The sequence below is a fragment of the Amia ocellicauda genome, chromosome 1 (assembly GCF_036373705.1).
Source record: "Amia ocellicauda isolate fAmiCal2 chromosome 1, fAmiCal2.hap1, whole genome shotgun sequence".
NCBI classification, from domain to species: domain Eukaryota; kingdom Metazoa; phylum Chordata; class Actinopteri; order Amiiformes; family Amiidae; genus Amia; species Amia ocellicauda.
Window position 1 is genome coordinate 43324542 of NC_089850.1, and position 17523 is coordinate 43342064.

General features: G+C 35.5%; 1 protein-coding gene across 6 annotated transcripts in view; it reads left to right on the plus strand.

Annotated features, from left to right (window-relative positions):
- The window catches only part of plcb1 (phospholipase C beta 1), a 172754-nt gene that overhangs the window by 39889 nt on the left and 115342 nt on the right, over window positions 1-17523 (plus strand). For all 6 annotated transcript variants that reach the window (XR_010816962.1, XM_066705856.1, XM_066705824.1 and 3 more), the window contains exon 3: window positions 7804-7872. Coding sequence is in view for 5 of the 6 variants with exons in the window: in XM_066705856.1 (XP_066561953.1) it covers window positions 7804-7872 (69 nt within the window). In the remaining variant the exon portion in view is untranslated. The remainder of the gene's footprint in view (window positions 1-7803; window positions 7873-17523) is intronic.

The following is a 17523-nucleotide window of genomic DNA, read 5'->3' on the forward strand; positions in this document are numbered from 1 at the left end:
GCATCATTTCAAAGATAACAATTACAATAAAAGAAAAAAAAAACATTGAATCAGTAATCATTGCACGGGGCTTTTTGCACTACCGAAATTAATCTAAATGTCATGTTAAATGTTTTCATTCTATCATGCTAACATTCCAGAATCTAAAAGCAGGTGTCTTACATCGCCTGGATTAAAAGCGACGACATCATGATGGATTAAGGCTGAGGAAAATTAAACTTGCTGGAATGCCTACCTGAAAGTCCATACAACTGATAACAATTGGACTATATTTAGTACAATTACTAGATTACTAGTGAATGATTAGCCATTATCCACACTGCTCCTTGCAATGTCCAGCTGAACTATTTGCTTTGATGACTGCTCTGCAATATGTAACCCTCACAGAATCTTTTTAGCTCTCACAATTTTTACCAAGGCTGAAATGAACCCTATTACATAAAAACAATGTCAGTTAGATATGCTTTGGATTTTAAGAGGACACCTTAACCCTTATTTCATTTCATTGTATATGTTCTTTTTTATATATAAGAAACAATAAGTAATTAACATTATATAAATAATTTGTCTGTCATCCTGCAAAAGATAATTTTCCACTTCTTAAAAGGTACCTGCTAGTCACAAAAACATGAAAATAAAAGATAATAAGATAACAAGATTTGTATAGAAGGCTACACAAGTTTTAGCCATCAGCTATTGAGAAAGGTACACATTCACAAGGAACAAACAAGAAAGCAAGACCCTAACAGTATACATTGTTTCAAGTTACTATGATAGAACAATGATAATGTTCATCCTATTTTCATTCAAAATACTGTGGAGATTTCTCTGACAAAAGGTTTCCAATTTCAGGTCTATTTTAAAAGTTTATGGCAGGCATGAAAAGGAGGAGTTTCCTTACACAGACTCTCTCATTTGGATTACTGCCCAGAAAGCAGTACATGATAGTTTGTGTATCAGTGCTTATTTTGGAGTACACAGATACAAAGTAAGATGCTTTATGTTTGTTATCTTCCTTTGCAACTGTTTTTCTGACATAGGTTTGTATTTCTGTAATTTACTTACCAGCCCCTACCTCTAATTAACAAGGCCATGAAGCAACAAGCTCTGGCCCAGATTGCTCTCATCTGTGATCAGCTTCCAGGGACTCAGCACTTTTCCAGTTGGTCTGGAACTCCCAGGCCAAATGACTGTGCTGTGATATTATATTAAACGGTATTTTGCCTTGGTGATGCAACTCATACTGCAGGATATATGAGCTCTGCACAAGCCTGAAACATATTAACCCAACATGTTGAGTGTTCACTATCTACACAGGCCTTTTTGAGCATCAGCATTGATTATGATTATTGATTATTTTTAACATTTAATTATAATAAATGAATAATAATTACTGTTATTATAATAAACAATAGCGCTGAAGAGGTTCATGTATATGTCATATTTTGAACCCTGGACAACAATGTACACAAAGTGGAGAAATGTAATAGAAAAACATATAGCATATTTGTGATTTAGATGGTAATGAAAAGAGATTCTGGAAAAGTACAAGTCATATTTTAATGTTTAATTAAACCTATCACTTCAGAACATATGGGAGCTGTCATTAATGTAGCAGTAAACGAGGATCCTCCTTCCTCTGCCTGTAGCACTCCTTAGAAGAAATCATTAATGAAGTTTAAACACAGTTTGTCTCCATTGGACAAAAGCCTTTTTACTTGATGTAGGGCAAAATATATATATATATGTTTAATTTGTTTCTTTGATAAATTATTTACATTTAAAAAAATGCATTCTGTTAGTTTTGCTGCAATTGGCATTTGCTGTCTGGTAACCACTGATACATTACCTATTCTACATTATCTTCATGACCAGGATTAAAATATGAAGCAACAGGGAGAATTAGGACTCATTACAGTATACTATGTTAATAAATACCAACCATTTCATACTGAAGCCATTTCTGTCTCCCAGCCGCTGAGGGACAGTGGTTCATTACTAATGAGCTAGAGAGTGTGGTTATTTGATAACAGCCTGCTATTTTGTTTCTTAATCTCTTGAATAATGGCTTACAGTCAATATCATCATCAGGTTAATTTTCCACATCTTGCACTCAATTACCGATTCATCAGACAGAGCTCAGCCCTTTATTTCACATTTTACTTGTTGTTGCTTTTGCAGAGGGTGGGGTTGAGTTTCATATATTGACATACTGATGTTGATTTTAAAGTGCATTTTCATGTAAACATTTGAAGTAACATTTGAAGGGGCCATCATGATATATCCATCAGGCTTAGGCTTTAAAAGTCTCTTGAAAGCATTACCTGCTTTATTAGCTAATCACGACCAAACTGGCTCTTTCAATTTTAAAAGCGGGCCCTAAATCACAAATGTATCCAATTAGATGAGAACTAAAAGATGATGACTGCAGGTGCACATTCATTCTATATCCCCAAATTTGCAGTGCTCACAAGCAGACCATTGAAAACTTGCAGTAGGAATGTTTCTATTTTTATTGTGTTAAAATTAGAAAAAACTGCAAAAATATAAAAATGTTTGATGATGTTCCTAAATAGCACAGTTGTGCAATAACTGTGTGACCTTTATATACTTAACACCCCCGTAGGATATGCAGCGGCCCCTGTTCTCTCGATCGTGAACTGGGTTCCGCCCTAATTCATCTCAGGAGGGCAGTAGATCCATACATCAAAAACGATGGGGAGGAATGAGAAGTGGGCAGGGATAAGAGAAAGCTGGAAAAGCTTGGGGAGTAGAAAAGAAAAGGAATTTACTGTGTAAATGTTCCAGTATCTGTAGAACAGAAATTAGGCATAGGTCCAGACCAAATAGAAGTATTGACACAAGTGAGCAGTGTTTGGTTGTAAAGTGACTTTAATTGCGCAGGGAATGAGAGCCTCAAGACACCTGTTTCACTTTGAAGAGAGTGTTTGTTTTCATAACTATGAAGTTTAGTTGGATTTTTTTTTCCCGTTTTGGTTCAGCAAATCCTATTAGCTGAGAAAATAAAAATTGTTGGCCTAGAAAAGTAGGGAACTACGGCAACATTGTAGCTTTAGGACTAGTACCTGTTTCCACTTGGATAGGCCCTGTTTAGGACTTATTTGACCTACTGACTGCTTTCGTTTTTTTGCCTTTATGTCCAGTTAACTGACGCAGCTCGACAGATACAAACGTTACACGTTCTTGATAGACAAAGGACAGTTTAGAATGCAGACACCAGTCTGCCCAGCCTACATGAAGTCTTTCTTAAGGACAGGGAAGATAACATAATACATTTGCATTAAAATAAAAGCACTATGCACTAAAAATAGATTAGCTGATAATAATGTAAATTATTTTACCTCATGATGCAAAAAAGAAAACATCTACTGCTGTGTTACTCAAACTTGTCCCCATGATATTCAGTTTTAACAATTTCCTCAGTTCTGTGTTCCTTGTGTTTTGACAGCCCTGTTCCTTCAGAATATTTTTCTTTTGTGTGTCTTTGTTTTTCCTGACAAGCATTTCATGTTGCAGGTAGATACATAGAAAAGTACATAAATATTAAAGCTAAAACACATCCATACTAGAATGATTACCCTCCCCCACAGTTTAAGAGTGACAATTCAAAACATAATCCAAGAATCTAGACACTTGAAAGACAATTAGACAATTAGGATGTTTTATTGATTTGTGTTGTTGTTGCTGCTCTGTATGTTGTTTTGTAAAAGTAGATGATTTATTTGACAATCAAATAGTTTTGTTCTGACTGTCCGTTTACACCTTTGGCTTTATAGGAAGTACAACATTTTGCAATTAAGCATTTATCCCAGTGTCATTATTTTGCATGTAGGGAATAAAACTCCGAAGATGCTTAGCATTCAGATTAAGTCTTCTGAGATGTTTCTTATAATAAGAAACAAGAATGTCAAAATAAATATGTTTAACACACTTGAAATGTAATTAATGGTGACATATGTGTTGATTTTTCAAGTTTAAACGTATGGCTGCATTTAAGCATTATGTAGTCAGTAATGTAGAAGATGAGAACATTAGGTCTGGACTAGACTATGTATATAAGGCTGTCATCATTTATTTGTGTATCCACAGTTAACCACACAATTTTTACATTATTGAATAATTGTTTATTTTGAATTTAAACTAACACAATCAGAAGCCTGTAGTTTCTAATAAGACATTGGGAATGTAATGAAAGCCTCTTTAACATGGAATTTGGGATTAAGAATTGATGTTGACAAGCATAGCCTGCTTTCTGTTCAAGATCAGTCTCATTCTCACTGCTCCTAAGACATTAGTGTGTCTGTTTATTGGAGTTTCTCAACATATGACCTGCTAGCCATGAAACATGAACCTCCTAGATGCCTACTAAAACACAATGTTGTAAATTTTAAATATTTGGTTTCTGGTTTCTAAATAACATGTACGCAGTAGTTAAAATAACTATTGATTCTGTATAATTAATTGTGTATGTATTATTATTATTATTATTATTATTATTATTATTATTATTAACCAGATATAATTATTTGAGCAAAGTGCAATCTAAATAGTTTTTGTGTAGGAGTAGCAGACGTACAGTACCATCATCATTGGCTTTGTATGACCAATTGTATGTAGTAGAAATCAAGAGAAAAAAAAACAACTTTTACCTTTTTTATTTCCATTATATCATCATACCGTCTTAACAAAACAACTATATTTTAGATGATGGTTTAGCTGTCTTGTACTCATACCAGACAGAAATCAAAGAGACACGTTTTCATCCTCCCTCCCTTTTCTGAGCTCTGTACTTTTGTGTTGCAGTTTTTAGTCATGACAAAAGTGCTGCAGTGTCTTACAGATCCTACTTTGTCATTCACATTTAACTTACTTGGTGCATGTTATGCAAAAGGTTATGGGAAAACATTTTAATAATAATTATAGCCTAGAACTACTGACATGTTTAGGTTTTTGAGATTTGAATAGACTAATTCAATAAATTATTTAATTTCCATGGTTATTTGGATGGTTTTATGTGAGGTACCAAAGACCAGCAGAAAAAAAAACAACAACATTTTTTATAGATTCATGCAACATGATTTTCCCAAAACAAAATGTTGATTCTTTTAAAATAAGAACTTACATACATACATACACACACGCAAATTGCATATAAATAGCACCACTATTTTCTGATTTAAAGGACACAAGAACACACAGAGGTAGTGTTGTGCATTAATACAAGGAGAAATTAAGATTATTTTAAGCAAGGATCCATGTAATAGCATACAATTTGTACTCCATTTTAAGAAGACAGTAATAAAGGCCTTAGAAAACCCAAACAGAGTCACTCTCACACCTCCTAGTCTACTGACTTGATCAGTGGTTGCAGGCAGCCGTTTCTGTTCCATGAGAGAGAACAAGATACAATTACAGATTGTTCTGTTTCCTGCTTCATAACATTTTTGTGACTGCCAAACACCCAGAAGCATGAGTCATAAAATTTGATATATTCAGAGCACTTCCTGCTTGCTTTGACCAATTACTGTTTAACTCGCCTCCTGTCAAATTTACTTTCTAGAGACCTTGTTGCTGACCTTTCTGTCACATCTGAGCAACACCATGTTACTTAATGTATACAAAGATGTAAAGTGGTATGTATGTGAGTACTGTACTTACGTAGCCAGATGGCAGGTACAAGTAAGAGTTTTGTTTTTTAATTTCAGTTTCTCAAAATAATTATGAATTACTTGTGCTTTGACCTTTGCTGATGCCATTTGAGCAGTCAATATTTTTTTGATGGGCCAGAAAGCAGGGGCAGGCCCTACATGAGAAGAAAATGTAACTGTAAATTAATAATTTGTAATACAGTGTAAATATTTCAGCGTATTCAGAACACTTTTCAAAATCTGGCTGCAGTCAGTGGCTGACAGCCAGATGTTGATTATTTTAAACAGGGACCCTAAAAGAGAGAATTGTGGTTATACAGTTAGTGACCTGTCATGGCTCCAAGGAAAGAGGCAAAGTAGATGATAATGTATGAGTAATTATCCTTAATGCTGAATGCTTAATGCGTGCGTGCGTGTGTTTGGGGGTGTGGGGGTTACAAGAGAAAACCATATTTTACAATCAGTGAAAGTTTAAAGACCACAATCAACAGTTGGAGATAGATGAAAATATATAAAGTGTTTCAAAGTCCAAAAATAAACCTTTCCTAATTAGCACTAAATTATTTCTCCATTTCCTGCCTGTTCAAATAAAAGGAAGATGCCACTGAGAGGCCAGTGTGATGCAGAGCGTTGCAGACAGTTACAAGTGACTTGGTTGCGGTGTTTATGTGGGATGGTGCCACACTCATATCTGACACATGTCTACGGACTTTGGTATTCTATGATCTGTGTTAGATAAAGTAATAATTGTGGGATTTATAAATGTCTGTATGCATGCATGCTATATTTACTCTTATAGTGTCTGTAACGTTAAAGTTCCCTTTCAGTTGCGAAATATCTCAGCATACAGTGCCATACACAATTAGCCCCCAGGTGAAACGGAGCCATTCCCCTATACTGCACAGCTGAACATCTCTTTCCAGGGGAACCAGGTTGTGTTCATAACCTAATGCTATTTGACACTGGTTTTTAAGGACCACGTGCAGCAACAATGTTCTTTTCATGGTGCAGACTCACTTTTCACTGCACATGTTCTCCAACAGATATCTGGCCAACTTCTTAAAAGTATCTTTATAGCCGGGAGATGTCTCCATCTCAGTCCCACTCTTGCTTCTATCAATAATGAATTCTTCAGGGCACTTATGCTCCAAATTTCCATCCTCAAAAGACATGTAAATGCAAGATGTGATATTTAAAGCTTTATGCAACTGAAATACAAAATGGTCTCTTAGAGAAATTATATAGTGTCCTACTTTCATACTTGCTTACAGTTAGACATGGTGTTAATGTGAATTTATATAAATATAAGGACAGGGCGACATATCCCATGAGCAGCCTTGACGCAGAGTATGTATGTGAGAGATAACGCTTACCGGAACGCTGCAGGTACAAACATCAGTGCCTGTTAACCTTGCCTCGTGGCTCATGAAGAGAGAATTGTAGAGGCTCTTGCAGGAGGCTGATATTAATTTCAAGGATCTATTAATGGAAAAGTGGACAGCTCAACAATGTGTTGATTAATTTAGTATGGCAGAGCTCTGTACACACACATAGCTATATAGGTGCAGGGTCTGACATCATTTTTAAATTCTGGTTGCCCAGCAGGGCAGGTGCCTATATATATATACACACACAATACACAAACAAAGATTTCTGAAGTCGGCTTTGATCTTTTCTCTTGATCTTTGGAAAAGCCAAATACAAACAACTTTTTAGCCATGCGTGTCGATATCTCCGTATCTCATGTATCTCATGTATCTCATGCTTGACATCTTTTGATTGGCTACGAATGGACCGGTAGTTAATTCGGAAACTTGCAGAGGACTGCCGAGTGCCAAATATGGCCATCGGAAATGAATACTTTGTAGGTTGCATATCCATTTGCCATGTAAACAAATCAGCCATGATGACATATCGTTAGTAAAATCATGTTTTATTGATGTTTAATTTTGAAAGGAAAATATTCTATTCATATTTGAGCTCTTATATTTATATCATGTCATAAGGACATGACAGGTTTACACTGTTGAAGAAATTGTATTCTTTGAAACATATGGTCAGTAAAAAACTGAAACACTAAGTTTCATCTACATAATTTCTACTGACTTGCTCTAATATAATCTTGTTATTGCAGGAAACGGACCTTTTAGATCTTGTCAATATCAAAGATGCAAGAAATGGAAAGTGCACCAAAACACCAAAGGTAGGTAATCTACTTTTGACATTTTACCAACTTAAGGATCTAAGCCTGAAGTGATTGTCCTTTTCTTGATTTATTATGTGGAAAATTACATGTGTAAAAGCTTTAGAGGAATCTGTGTATGGTATGTGTTATGTACTTTCTTAGCACTTAGCATTTACTGCACTGTACTATATTGCATGAACTAAGCAGAATTATATCTTTTGTTTTTTTTACATTTCACTAGGCAGAGTTTGGGATGTAAATAAGACAATTAGAATGGCATTATATTATTTAGGAAAATATGTATGTATATATGGAGCAGTTTCTTTGAAGTTGCTGTTTATTTTACTGTACTAGTTATATGGTAAAAAAGCCATATTTCATCAGGCAGTTGCAAATTAGGAGGACCTGTCATGTCCAAATTATAGTAAACATGAATACATATTTAATTGCTTTTACATTCTAATCCAGAATGTATTATATTTCAAGCTTTAGTAAAATTAATCTAGCATAGTCTTCCTAGTAAATGTTTTCATAGATAAATCTATTCAAATTCACAAATAGGTATTAGGCATTTTGTGAATTTGAATAGCTTTATCAATGGAACCATTTACTAGGAAAAATATGCTAGATTAATTTATGCCCTCTTTCCATTGGTGTACGCGTCCAGGTTTTGTGGAGGGTTAACTATCTGGTGCCAGACGTGGCCATAAGCATCCGTCACGAAACACAAACCAAACCCACAATCGCTCTGCTCCTCCCACAACAGGGGATAGACTTCCGACAACGGCCTGGTTTTACAAAAAGCTCTGGGAATAAATAAACAGTATAAATAAAACACATTCTGGATTCAATGAATTACTTGTATTGAAAATGTTTGCTATAATTTACTGTTACCCAGTTTATCTAAATGAAAACAAATTAAAGGAAAAACCAAAACCAAGTGTCTCAGTAAGGTGTTGGGCACCACGAGCCACCAGAACAGCCTCAATGCTCTTGGCACAGATTGTACGAGTCTCTGGACTCTACTGATGGGATGAACACCATTCTTCCAAAAGATATTCCCTCATTTGGTGTTTTGATGATGGTGGTGGAGAGTGCTGTCTTACACGTCGGTCCAAAATCTCCCATAGGAGATTGAGAGGTTGAGATCTGGTGACTGTGAAGGCCGTAGCATATGATTCACATAATTTTCATACTCATCAAACCATTCAGTGACCCTCGTGCCCTGTGGATGGGGGCATTGTCGTCTTGGAAGAGACCACTCCCATCAGGATAGAAATGTTTCACCATAGGATAAAGGTGATCACTCAGAATGAATCTGTAATGATTTGCAGGAAAATGCCCCTCACAGCATAACAGAGCCTCCGGACCACCTCACTGTAGGGGTCAAGCAGTCAGGCCTGTACCGTTCTCTTAGTTTCGCCACATATGCACTCACCCGCTGAAGCTCCTGCCATCTTGATCCAAAATTGAGGTCAACTGGGCCTGCTCAGGATTGTTATAAATGCCACAGAGCAGGACTGGATGTTAATTGCTTAATTGTATCATGCAGTACACCTCTTTGGAGGCATCTGCATTCATTATGTTCTTCCACTCATTTATTCAGGTTTTTCCTTTAATTTGTTACCCATCTGTGTATATGCAGCTCTGGAAAAAATTAAGAGACCACAAAATTATCAGTTTCTCTGGTTTTACTATTTATAGCTATGTGTTTGGGTAAAATGGACATTTACCCAAACATTTTACATATAGAGATGCTGATTTAAGAAAAACTTGCAGTGGTCTCTTAATTTTTTCCAGAGCTGTATATATACAGTGAGGGAAAAAAGTATTTGATCCCCTGCTGATTTTGTATGTTTGCCCACTGACAAAGAAATGATCAGTCTATAATTTTAATGGTAGGTGTATTTTAACAGTGAGAGATAGAATAACAACAAAAAAATCCTGAAAAACGCATTTCAAAAAAGTTATAAATTGATTTGCATGTTAATGAGGGAAATAAGTATTTGAACCCCTATCAATCAGCAAGATTTCTGTCTCCCAGGCGTCTTTTATACAGGTAACGAGCTGAGATTAGGAGCACTCTCTTAAAGGGAGTGCTCCTAATCTCAGCTCGTTACCTGTATAAAAGACACCTGTCCACAGAAGCAATCAATCAATCAGATTCCAAATTCTCCACCATGGCCAAGACCAAAGAGCTGTCCAAGGATGTCAGGGACAAGATTGTAGACCTACACAAGGCTGGAATAGGCTACAAGACCATCGCCAAGCAGCTTGTTGAGAAGGTGACAACAGTTGGTGCGATTATTCGCAAATGGAAGAAACACAAAATAACTGTCAGTCTCCCTCGGTCTGGGGCTCCATGTAAGATCTCACCTCGTGGAGTTTCAATGATCATGAGAACGGTGAGGAATCAGCCCAGAACTACACGGGAGGATCTTGTTAATGATCTCAAGGCAGCTGGGACCATAGTCACCAAGAAAACAACTGGTAACACACTACGCCGTGAAGGACTGAAATTCTGCAGCGCCCGCAAGGTCCCCTGCTCAAGAAAGCACATGTACAGGCCCGTCTGAAGTTTGCCAATGAACATCTGAATGATTCAGAGGAGAACTGGGTGAAAGTGTTGTGGTCAGATGAGACCAAAATCGAACTCTTTTGACATGGAGGTGGAAACATTATTCTTTGGGGGTGTTTTTCTGCTAAGGGGACAGGACAACTGCACCGCATCAAAGGGACGATGGACGGGGCCATGTACCATCAAATCTTGGGTGAGAACCTCCTTCCCTCAGCCAGGGCATTGAAAATGGGTCGTGGATGGGTATTCCAGCATGACAGTGACCCAAAACACACAGCCAAAGCAACAAAGGAGTGGCTCAAGAAGAAGCACATTAAGGTCCTGGAGTGGCCTAGCCAGTCTCCAGACCTTAATCCCATAGAAAATCTGTGGAGGGAGCTGAAGGTTCAAGTTGCCAAACGTCAGCCTCGAAACCTTAATGACTTGGAGAGGATCTGCAAAGAGGAGTGGGACAAAATCCCTCCTGAGATGTGTGCAAACCTGGTGGCCAACTACAAGAAACGTCTGACCTCTGTGATTGCCAACAAGGGTTTTGTCACCAAGTACTAAGTCGAAGGGGTCAAATAGTTATTTCCCTCATTAACATGCAAATCAATTTATAACTTTTTTGAAATGCGTTTTTCTGGATTTTTTTGCTGTTATTCTGTCTCTCACTGTTAAAATACACCTACCATAAAAATTATAGATTGATCATTTCTTTGTCAGTGGGCAAACATACAAAATCAGCAGGGGATCAAATACTTTTTTCCCTCACTGTATATATAAATAATGCACTTATTTTCTCTGTAGTAATTTACTACAATATATATTAACTAACAATATACACATGCATACATATGTCATTGCCACTGTCATTGCTTGATTTTCAGTTAGTCTCCGTTAGATATGCAGTTCTATTTAAAACATTGCACTGTGCCCCAGTGGGAACTGAAGACCTTATCTGGTCACCTCTTATTTCACTTTTAATTAAAGCATAGAAAAGACAGCATATAATTGCTGCTCCTGCAAAATTATTCCCTAAGCTAAGAGACCTGCCAGTCACATGACAACTTCATGTAAAGCCAGTACATCCCACTCATGTATTCGAAGGTAAATGTGATGTGAATGGAGCATGGGTTGGCTAGAATAGACAGTAGCTACCAATCTCTCACAGTGGAAATCAGTTAAATCAACAGGGCACAATGTTATGTAATATTTTAACATTGCCTTTAAATCTTTCAAGTGAAAGTGGATATTATGGGTATTATTTCAGGATCATAGCACTTTGTTTCAATATGTAAATAAGTGCTTAAACCCGCTGTCTCCAACCCCAGTCATGCAGAACCCCTATCCAGCAGGTTTTAGAGAGTCCTCTTCTATCACCAGTTTATAAACACCGGGCAGGATTTAATTCTGATCCAGTAAGCAGATGGTTTGATAAATTCAGTCATTTAGAAACAATTGGGAGCAATCTTCTGAATACCTTCAGTCTCTCAAGGCAAGAATTTCCTTACTTGAGTTGCTTAATTGATTAATAACTCACACGTGTTTCCAGTATTTAAAAATTGGTGGGTGACCTATAAAATGAAGTAGTTAGAGAATACTGGCTTAAGCTAATATAATGAAAATCAATACCCAAATTAGGTTATGGAATATATTATGTACACTAATTTTTAAAGATGCGGTTTCCTAAAGATGGACAATATACAGTATATGTGTGTCTATATATTATATACATTTTTAAGTTTAGTAAGATAACCGTATGACATTTGAAGAATATGAATACTATAAAACTGGACTATACCATCAGCTTTGTTGACCAAAGGTTCCAAGATACTATTTTTCAAATATTTGTGCTGGATAAGTTCTAATATTCTAATAACCTCTTAAAGCCATCAGGAGAATATTGAATCCGTTCTTATGTTGGTAAGTAGGGTCAGCTTTAACAAACCTAAGTATGACGCACACAAAGAAAGAAAAAAGGGAAAGGTAGTGTGCATTGCTTGTGACAGGAGCAAGCAGAAGCCAAATTGGCTGTCAGTAGCTATTTCCAGAAGTCAGCGGTGTGCGAAATTGGCAGAGGTATGGCAATAAAAGGAAATTAATCCTCTTTTTTTTGGTTAATATATACATCTTTTGAAGTTGCATCTGTTGTTTTGTTTTAACAGACATTAAGAAGGTACACTTTCTCATGTGTCTTCTGGAATAAGGGCACCGGAGATCATTGATGTTAAGTTGTTCCTCACAGAGTATTTCCTGGCTCTTTAGACTCTTAAGAGCAAGTCCATTAATCTAAGCAGTGATAAGCTGAAGAGTATAATTTCATTTTCAGAATCTCTGGATAGTTTTTTTAATGTTAAACAAGTATACTTATGGAAATGTCTCCTAACATCCATACATCCATCCATGTTCATAAAATGCTATATCCAGTATAAGGTCACGGTGAGCTGGAGTATAACTTGGCTGGCTAAGGGCGCAAGGCAGACCCTAACAGTGCATGATATATTACTCAAATACAATGTAAGCTGAGTAATAGTTTTGTTCAGCTTGTTCAGTAACCATATTATTATTATTATTATTATTATTATTATTATTAATAATAATTTACTTTTCATAAGAATTAATTAACTCAAAGGCATTTAAAAGTCTTTGACCATTAGAAGTCGAGAACTGAAGAAATGTGTAGCTAGTTAAAAGAAAGAGAGGGAAATATAAGTAGATGAAAGTGTACAAAAAAAAAGGAATTACAATTAAGCCAGGCCTCTGTGGATAGCACAACTTCTCTCCCAAAGAAACTAACTACAGAGAAGCTGCAGTCAGCTGAACTTCCAGCAAGATCCTCCAGATTATAGGTGCTTTACCAAAAAATGAAAAATAATTAAATTACCCTTAAGCTGGTCAGGACAGATAAAGTCCCACACTCTGTAGGAATAGGCTCAGCTGTGGAAACTCACAGTAACCATCTGTACTTTATGAGACAGAACTGTTTCCACCAAATACTGAGAGATAAGGCATGTATTGTCAGCTATGTGATTGCCTTGGTGGAGTACTGAACTGAAACCACAGGCAAGCCAAGTTGAAGATGACATTTGCATGGCAAGGAACAGATTAAAAGCAGAAAAATTTAAATTATACATGGCAACAATACTATCATTATTATTATTGGTACTGAAACCTGAAATGTGTGTCATTGTAACAGGAAAATTGAAATCCCTCTGTATTGAAAAATGTTCAGTAAAACGTAAATTAAAAAAGGCAACATTGTAGTGAACTGGATCCGAGCAGCAACTGAGACCATTTACCTACGTGCACCATTAACTTTCTGAATTGTTTTAATATCTTTAAAAAATCCAAATACTGTGTCGCTATTGTTGGTACCATTACGTTTATTTATTTATCTGTTTCTTTCTTTAATGTAATATTATTATTTCCCTAATTATTTGTTAATGTTTGATGTACTTGTCTCTCAGCAGTGTCAGTTTTTGTAGGTGTCTTTAATGTCTATATTTATCAAGCATCTAAAAACACAATAGAACATTTTTCCATTTGAATAATTATAGTGCTATCTTTGTTTGTTTTCAGAATTACTCATATTGATATTTTATTTCTACAGGGCTTTTTAATATATATATATATATATATATATATATATATATATTTAAGCATACATTGCTGAAGACCTTTATGAAACACAGATATCTTTTCCTTAAAGCCATTCCATGATAATGTATTAGTTGAACAGCACCCTTTATGCTGAAATAAATCTTGTAATTGAGAGGAGGAAAGGTAGGACTCCAGTGAGTGAATTACAAAGGACATACAGCATTGGAAATTGGATTTTGCCAGATCACAGTTGATTAAGATGTTGACAAAGGAAACTTAACTCAGTGTAGTTACTGGATTTTGGCATATCTGCTCGAGACCTTTTTGCTTGAAAAGATTAAAATGAGTAAGTTTCAATTTGCAACAGAGCTAATCAGCTTTATTTGGCCATATCAATTAGACACAGTCGTTTTACTATTGAGTTACAGTGATCGATTAATTTCTCTGTATCCTAAAAATAAAGAAAACATCTTAATTTAGAGGTATTTTGGAGCTGAAGGACACAGACTCTGGGCACATTTTTAATATGCGTATTACCTACTGATGTTTTAGGACTGAGATTAAAGCCATCAACGTTTAGGCCAGACAATATTACATTGCCAGTAAGTTTTGCCAGTTAGTTATGTTATAACAGTATTCAGCATAAGGACATTTTCAACACTAATCAACACTTATCATTAAATAAGTATTGTTAGACAAAACCCTGTTGTTTTGGAAACCCTGTGATTGTCTGTATAAAGACATTCTTAAAAGAAAAATAAATCACAGGCATAGAAATATTTAATTTCTTTTAAATTAGAGATGTTTAGAAACTCCCATTCAAGTATAAAGCCAACAATATACAACTTGATATCACAAATCAAAGGCAACTGACTCTATAACTATGCAAGCTATCAAGCTGATATAATAAAGATTGATACAAACTCTTATTATGATAATGGAATAATCTGATATAAATTATTCCTCATTGAATGTTAATTACTGCAGTGAGGAATTTTCTAATCCTTTGTGGACCAAGTAATCAGGGTTTATTTGTTTGATTGACTTTGGTGTTTGACAGTATATATGGTATAGTGGTCTTTGTGGCTTTTTCATATTCACAAGTGGGATAATACTTGATATGTGTACAAATTCTCCCTAAGAGCGATTGTTGCCAATTCAACCCTAATATACACCCTTAATGTTAATGTACATTATTGCTGAATGTATTAAAATGTAATAAGAAAACGTGAAAAGATTAACTGATGAGTACTTTGGTAATTATGTAATTGAATAATAATTAACTACAGCATCAGTTTATTTCCTCATTAGTAGTGTTTGCATTAGTATGAGAATGCAGAGACAGCTGGCATTGCTACTTTAGCTTCTTATATTTTTTCTCTCTAGCCTCAAGTCTAGGCCATAAATTCACAACCCAAATATTGGCTTCTGTTATCTATACAAATAATTAAGCCACATGAATAACTGACATGTGGATGAGATTGATAGTGGAATCTTTTATGATTAATGCTATTATTTTTCTGAACAACTTACTCTGTCTTCTCAGTTTTATTTTTATTCATTTTGTTGCTTTTTTATATGCCTTATACTTTATTTTATTTCTAGTATTTTAGTACTATTTTTCATTGGACACTTTTTTTTCATTTTCAAAATCAATTTTCACCAATTCAAAATCCTCTTATGTTTCATAAACTTCCCACAATCTCCAGTCAAACAAATTATGTGTTGAAAAGGAGATGATAATAGCAGTCATTATCCAATGTGTGGAATAGATTCTTCTAGCCCATGCTGAGGAATAACAGTTGCCTGATAATTAAAATAGGCATCAAGGCAGTTACATTCATTTCAGAGAACCATTACCAGATGCTCTATAGATTATAACTTCCACAATATTTTCCAATTCTGAATGTATATCTATCTAAATAGTTTCCTTGAAATACATTAATAGTGTTGATAAAGTATAATGCAACATTTCTTATAAATAAAAGTAGCCCTGTTGCTGTATATCTGCAATTATCTACCTCTTTAGGTAGAGGCCAAAAACAGACTGTTCTCTCCATCATGATATTGAGTTTCTGTCCCATGTTAACCGAAATTATAGCTCCAAGCTCAATGTCCAGGTGGATTGGGGAATGACATCCTTGTAATGTATTCTAGACCCTTGAAAACAGGTTGGTTGCTTAGTCTATATATAGGTCATCTTTCCGAGGCAAAAAACATTATGTTTTTCAAGTGTTTAAAGATCATGAAGACAAATTACTCTTGGGTAATCTGTTGTAAATTAATGGCAGAATGATTGATTGCCTCTCTCTGTGACCCTTTATAAGGTCATAAATTAGGTACATCTAGTTATTATCTATTTTTGCGAAACCCTCACCTATAGACATTTCGCCTCATGAACTAAGATCTACAAACCTCTGGATCAAGACTTCTTCTTGACCTACTGCATCAGTCCGTGTGCAGTGTACAATTCCAAGATAACCTGGATCAATGATTTATTTTGCAGTTTTGTGTCAACAGTTGTAACACAATATGATGGCTGCTCCTTTAAATGTAGCAGGACTTTTGTAAATACACAGAGAAAATAGCCCAGTAAGATGTGTGAAATTAATGAGACACAAGGAAAACGACATCAAGCTTCAGGCAAAATTAATTATAAAGTGTGAAACACACTTTAGAAAGGAAAACAATTCTGAATTATTGCGATTTCTTTCTTTGTATTTTCTGCATGTGGTGGAATTTTTTTAAGGTAACAAGACTTTTTTATTAGCATTTTTCTCATTATCTATATGTCATCCATGCAAGTGTAATGAAATAACTAAATACTTATGACCAGTTTCAGTAAAGTCCTTAGAATAGAATGAGACAAATTTAAAGGATTCTTGAGAGCAGCTCATTTCAATCCAAAATATATATGAATTCTGAAGAATGGAAGAGGCTCACTTCATTAATCATAAAAAGTGAGTAAAATGTAGTGTTAATCATCCCAAAAAGTATTTTGTAATTAGGTTAGAAAATGGCACACAGCTTCAGACAGGAAATGCATTCATGTTAACATCTTGTTATTCCTGCAGACAACCAAACCAAGGCGAGGGAGAAAATCTGAATTAAAATAAAATATATAACGAGAGCTGATAAATAATGCGAGCAAGACATATGACACCAGCTTCAATTTAGCCTCAGCACTTTTTGTGAAACTGATGTTTTCTGTTATTCACAATTTAGAATTTAGGGCATGACGTCTGATAGAATAAATATTTAAAACTAGGGTAAATGAATACCTGGGAACTTTCCACATTTGACCGTTAGTCACTGGTAATTTCCAAATTGACTGGGGTTTTCGGTGAGTTGAACTTAAGCTTTATAATAAAGACAGTTATTTGAGCTATCTCTCACAGATTACTTAGAGGGAGTAGGGCATCTGCTTTGTGTTACAGGACCCAACTGGTACTAATCAGTACTAATTTTAGCGTGCCTAATGTTACCTTGGGTAAAGTTAGATTATAGCT